This window comes from Dioscorea cayenensis, chromosome 14 (assembly GCF_009730915.1).
Source record: "Dioscorea cayenensis subsp. rotundata cultivar TDr96_F1 chromosome 14, TDr96_F1_v2_PseudoChromosome.rev07_lg8_w22 25.fasta, whole genome shotgun sequence".
NCBI classification, from domain to species: Eukaryota; Viridiplantae; Streptophyta; class Magnoliopsida; order Dioscoreales; family Dioscoreaceae; genus Dioscorea; species Dioscorea cayenensis.
Window position 1 is genome coordinate 17,685,089 of NC_052484.1, and position 6,430 is coordinate 17,691,518.

A 6,430-nucleotide genomic window follows, 5' to 3' on the forward strand; every position below is an offset into this window, starting at 1 on the left:
AATTTATTTAAAATATTATTAAGTTATATAATTTATCTTTTTTAAATTTTTAAAAGAAGAATTTTTCACTGATTTGAGGGAAAATAAGGTCACGTGATAGAGTTTGTGGAAAAATTTTCCATGGAAAATTTTGGCAAACAAACAGCCTATTTAGCTGGAAAATGACCCGTTGAAAATATTTTCAGGGAAAAAAAAGGCAATCAAACACAGTCTTAATTCATAAGTTAAAATTTTAATATTAAAAAGACCTTGCAGTTATTGGCCATGGAATCAAGAAATAAATAAATAAAAAAGTACCGTTAGTACTTATAATAAAAGGAAAATTATAAATGTTTAATGAATTATAAAGAAAAAAAATATTTGTTAGTTCTTGCAATTTTTCAAATGTCTTCTACAATCACTAAGATATTTTAATTTCTTAGACAACCCTTTTAACAGTTAGTCCTTGCAACTATGCCGTCAGTTTATTTTATTTAAAAATCTAATTTTACCCCACTTACGAAATGTCCATCCCATTTATTAAATATAGTGTGTGTTTACATGTAATTACACAAATTTTCATTTAATTGAGTCTTCGGCGGTGGGGTAATCCACAGTGACCAGGAAGAGTGAACGACAGAAGAAACCTTCTTCGAGGTTCAATGTAGAGGCGGGGTACCTGGCAGAGCCACCTAAATCGGCAAAGAAAAAAGGAATGGCTGGCGATAAAGTCACTGTGGGATCTAGAGAGAAATTGGAAGATTCAGTCACTACCATCCGCCGGAGTCTGGACTTTCTTGGTCCACAATTGGAGGAGGCAGCAGGAGCTTTGCCTTTTGAGGAGACACAAGATCAGAACACGAGTTAGTTGGCGGTGAGATTTCAGGAGTTCTGAGGCGGCCGTGTTTGTTGTTTTTATTTTCCTTTCTGCCTATCTGTTCTTTGTTTATCTTGGTTCGACTCTTGTTGTTCCACTTCTTGTGGTTGATGTTGTAGTTCCTTGGTTTTGATTATTTCCACGGCATTGTTGTGGTTGGATCTTGTTTGCTTTTGGTTCTAATTGAAGTGGTTTATTCACCTTTAAAAAAAATTTTCATTTAATATGTAATGTTTTTATTTAATATTTATTTTTGATGTTTAATATCTTCTTATTTACTATTTTGTGTTTTTATTTAAAAAACTGAGGAGCATCTTGGACCAAAATACTGAAAAGTAAGCTGGTAGAGGATGTAAAAAAAAAGAATTTTTTTTTGGCGATATGAAATAGTCTAAGAAATTTTCTTTTATTAAATGAAAAAATTAAATGGATAATATAAACAATATATCAATTATAAATTGGTTGTTGATGTTATTATAAAAATTCAAAAAAGAATTCCATGGAAGTTTTGATATTTGAAATAATTATAATTTGCGAAGCAATATTAAATGAATAATATACAGCTAATAATTTATTTGATAGGTGATTAGGTTACTTATAAAAATAAATAATGTAACCAACGGCCTTTGGGTCAATTGGTATTGGGTCCTTTGCGTAGGGCGTTCGTTTCAGGGAGGACCCGGGATTTCTATTAAAACAATCCTTGTCTCTTCTTTTCTTTTCCTTTAGTTCACTCCTTCTATATTTATTAAAAAATTACTATTTTTTACTAAGTTATCATATCCTTTTGCCTGTATTCCTATTTCTATTAAATTTATGTATTTAATGCTTACTGAAAAATCTGGACTACAATAAAAGAGGTCATAATTATTACTCATATCTACCTCAATAACTGCTATTAAAGCGTTTCTAGCATCAGATTGCCATCCTTTATCTGCTAAAGTAATTAAGACTTTTCCAGGGATTTCCTTTCTTATTAATCCTTTAAGTCCTATTACAATTAATCCTAAGTGAACTAGTCTTTTTCCGGATCATTTTATTTTTCTAGTACTCTCATTGCTTACTAGGGGGATATTTACTTCTTCTGTTGACACAAATATTTCTTCTTCTCTATTTATTCTTATCAATTGGGTATTAAAATTTAAGTTTCCTGTTTTGTACAAGATCTTTGGATTTAATAATTCTATCTGATGATTATTATATATTTCTATATCTCTATCTATGTCTACAATTTCCTCTAATGTGGGATTGGTATTTTTATTTTTATTTAGATATTTGTTTAGAAAAGAGGGTTTGCCAATACTACTATTTTCACTAGTTATATTTTTTGAGGTACTAGCTAAAGTATGTCCTTTCCCTTTGAAAGCTTGTATTGTATTCATTTTCGTCCAAATAATATACTATTATTTTCTTTCTTTTTTATTTTATTTTGTTGGTCGCCTTATTTCAAGTTATTAATCTGCAAAATTAAAGAATCTATTTTAGAGGTAGCTTCTTTTGTATTTCTTTCCTCATCTATAATTTTTAGCCTATAATTTACTTCTTCTAATTTGTCTAGTAATTGAATTATCAAGTTAATTATGGTATTATTTTGTTTGATTATTTCTTGATCTGCTACTCCAGAGGCTACATAAGTACTTAATCCTTTACTACCACTAGGTTGGTATGTCTTAGTTTCTTCTAAAGCTTTTAAATAGGACTCTTTACCGTAATTACTCATTATGTGGTACTTATATGTTTTAATTCTTTTAATAATTTAACTATATTATTATACTGGTCTTTGATTTGTCTTGATTCATTTTGTGTTACTGATAAGACATGGTCTATATCTAATGATTCTAATTTATGTAACAGTTTTATTATTTCATTATTTTGATTTTTAATATAATCATTATTAGCTAATAGGTCTTCTACTGGTTGGATTTTTTGAATTAATTTTTTATTCATATTTTCTATTTTCTTTTCTAACATTTCTAATGTTTGTCCTAGAGAGATTACCATATCTATCAAACTATTTAAACAGGGATTCTTACCATGTATTTCATGAGTAGAATTGGGAAAATAGCATTTTAATATAAAACCTTCTTTTTCTATATTCTTCTTAGTTATAATGGGAAGAGCTAAATCTAAATATTTTATACTGATTTTAACTAAAACAAGCACTGATGCTATTATATTCAGAGACTAAGTTGCTTTTCATTGTTTCTAATGTTTCAAATCTAATCCTGTGTTCGTTTGGAAGATAAAGTTTCTTTTCATCCATCTTATATGCTTACTAACATTACCTCTTCTATCTGTAGTATATTTAATAAAAGGTATTGTCTCTTCTGCTTCTTTCGAGTATCTATATTTTAGTTCTAAATAGTCTTCTATGTTTAATAACCAAACCGCAAACCTATATTTTATCTGGTCTTCAATTTTAACGTTATGTCTAGTTAAATACTTTCTGACCATTTTTAAGTATGGTTCTATGTACCTATGAGGGTTACTATCTTTAATGTCTAGAAGAAAATAACATTTATATTTGAAAGTTATTTATATTCTCATGTTGTTCTAGGATTTTATTCCTAATATAATCTATTCTTCTTTGGTTATCTATAAACTCTGCAGGTTTTAAATCTCTTAATTTTTTAAAATCTATGATAAGGATGTCAAATCCATCTACTGTTGTTTGTTCATGTTCTATTTTAGTATAAGTATTCCATTTTCTAATGTGATAACTTTTATTTTTTAAATATCTGCGAAGCTTTATTAAAAATAATGCCCTTCTATTTTTTATTATATCTTTCTTTCTTTGGTTATTTTTAGAGATATAAACTTCTAATGGTTTTAATATATTATCTATTCTTTTAAAGCTATTTCTAAATCTTCAATAGTGTCTACGGGAAAATCAATAAGATAATCCATAAGAAAAGCTAGGCTCTGATACCAATATAACAATCTACCGATCTTGAAGCCAATGAAATGCTACAAGATGGGAGCCTCGGACCAATCTAAATTAAAAGTTAATGGTTCCGTATTTGTGTACGGGCCATAATCTTCATATTGATCTCTAATTTGTCTTAAAATAAGATATAATAATTCTAATTGTTGGCATAGATTTAAACTATTATGTAAGTCTACTTCTAAGATATATTGAGAATACTTGTAAAGATAGATATTTCTAATAAAATTATATAATTCTATCAATGCCATTTATTCAAGATATTTGAAGATAAAGTATACAAAGAGGGAAAATAACCATGGCAATGCGGCTACGCGCATAATCAAGGCGGTCAGTACCCCAAGGATGTTTGCCAGTAAAGTACCTGTACAACCAAGTCACAGCAGCCAGAATGGCAACACCAACCCCGCAAGTGGACAGTACCACAGCAGCAGCAATAAAGAGCACAACCGCAGCGGGAAACCAAAGAGGACCAGTAACAAGAATGACGGGTGCGAAAGCAATCAGACCCATAACAATCAGGATGTTTGCCATTTATTGAGAATACTTTATTTTCATCCTCCGCTCACAATCAGGATCCAAATAAAGAACATTTCAGACAAAGAAATCAAAGACAATTATTTTGAGACGATCCAAAACTTGAGACATAGCACGAAACTTTAAAAAAAATGCTAATTTCAATCAGCAAACAGCAAGAAACAGAAGCTAGTGATGGCGACTAAAAATGAACAATCATGTATGTTAAGCATTGAATTGACGAGTTAGGCTCCAATAGTATATTCCGAATGTCCCATCCACAATTTGAACACAAATAGCAAAACTAGGAAAATGTGATTAACTAACTCTTGATTTGATAAGTGTTTTCCACAGCTTCTTAGGGACATTGAACCCTAACTCTGCCAAGAATTTCTGATCAGAAGTAAAGCCAGCTTTTATATGCACGCACCTATCAGTCTGAAGATGAAGTTTAAAGCCGGATCATTACAGAAATGAGAACCCATGGAAATGGCAGTCACATAAAATGATATAGGCGAAATAAAGATATTCTTTATTAATGATGTACAAGGAATCCGATCGAGCAACACAATAGACCTTAGTCCACTGGCAATTGATGGCAAACACTGAAGCTCTTAGCTAACAATACAAAGATTTCAATATGAAGACTTGATGAAGGCATTTGTTTTGTTTTTTTTGTTTTTACTAGTGTTACTCAAGAAAGATAAGATAATGCATTGAGCCGTACTGTACGTAGTGAAATACAATTCAAAAGAACATATAATAACAGCAAAAGACAGATCATGAAAGATAGCAATTATACTAGATAATAATATGACTAGGTCTTGAAGATCAACAGAGATAATTATTTTGAGAAAAAGGCAGGCTGAAGCAAGCAACATCACACTTGACATTGCCTTCATACGTCAATCATCAACTATATTGGAACTGTAACAGACTAGATAGGAAAATTCACTCACTTTCAAATCATAACGTCTTGAACCAACATCAACAATCAGTATACTATCACTCTCTGTTTTCCACAAACAATCACCACACCAATTTATAGCTTTAGAGACAGAGAAGTAGAGCCAGTTTTAGAAAACCGGCTCAAATAGTTGGTTTGAAAAATTATCAAACTATGTTTAGATCCGGTTTACAACAACCGCTTGTTAGTGTTAAAATATTAAAAATTAAAATTAAAAATCGCCCCTTTTTTCGGGCAATTTCCACGCGTCATCGGCGACCACATGCGCTCAACGCCGGCGTCGAAGGCGAAGCGAAATGGTTGGCTGAAGCCATCACCGGCATCCAACACAACGCATTCTACATGCATTTTGCGCTCTGGTTTGCACCATTGATCTCTCCTAATCCTCCTTTTTCCCTCTATCCAAAACCCTAATTCTTCGATGGTGTTGATGGATCCTGAGTTTCTTCTTTCTAGGATTCAAATAATTTAGGAGGAGATGAGATGAGGGCATTGGAAGCCATGTTCTTTGCTTTTGATCCGGATTTTTCGCCAATGTTTTGGGATCCAAAGGCATGGGGTTCAATCTCAGTATGGATGTTTTCGTTGATGGTTCGGTGATCTGGCTCTCCAATGGCATCAACGCAGGTAACTTTGTAGGTTTTCTTAATGTATCATTGTATGAAAGGGTTTGGGGAGGATGGGGCTTGGTGGAAGATTGTGGAGATGTGGGTTTTGGTGAGAGGGACGGTCGTGAAGCGATGATGAGAGTGGCAATAGTGTTATGAATGGTATGTCATTGATGTTGCTGGTGGAGTTTGTGTTCATGGGTGTGGTGAGCCTTGGGGTGAAGATTTTGAGGAACCCGGAGATCAGGTACAAATGGGAGGCCTTGACGGAGAATCCGGAGATTGGGACTTCCATTTATCCTATAGTGCTTGTCCAGAACCCCATAATCAATAAGAAAGAGGTAAGAGAAATGGGAATTAGGGTTTTTATTATGATAATAAAATTAAGTGAATGGGAGTTTGATTTGGATTTGATGCAATGTTTGATTTGAAGGTGTATAAGTTGTCAATTGGAGCTGCTTGTGGATTGGCATGGCCGCCGGACAGTTTCATAATCCAAGTGCTGGGTGATTCCACAGACACAATTGTCAAGGTACCTC

The 6,430-nt window shown here is 32.4% G+C and overlaps 1 protein-coding gene across 1 annotated transcript in view; it reads left to right on the forward strand.

Moving 5' to 3' along the window:
- The window catches only part of LOC120276211 (RING finger protein 10), a 17,466-nt gene extending 16,619 nt beyond the window's left edge, over positions 1–847 (forward strand). The window contains exon 9 of the mRNA XM_039282935.1: positions 597–847. Within this exon, the coding sequence (XP_039138869.1) occupies positions 597–847 (251 nt within the window). The remainder of the gene's footprint in view (positions 1–596) is intronic.
- The last annotated feature ends 5,583 nt before the right edge of the window (positions 848–6,430 follow it).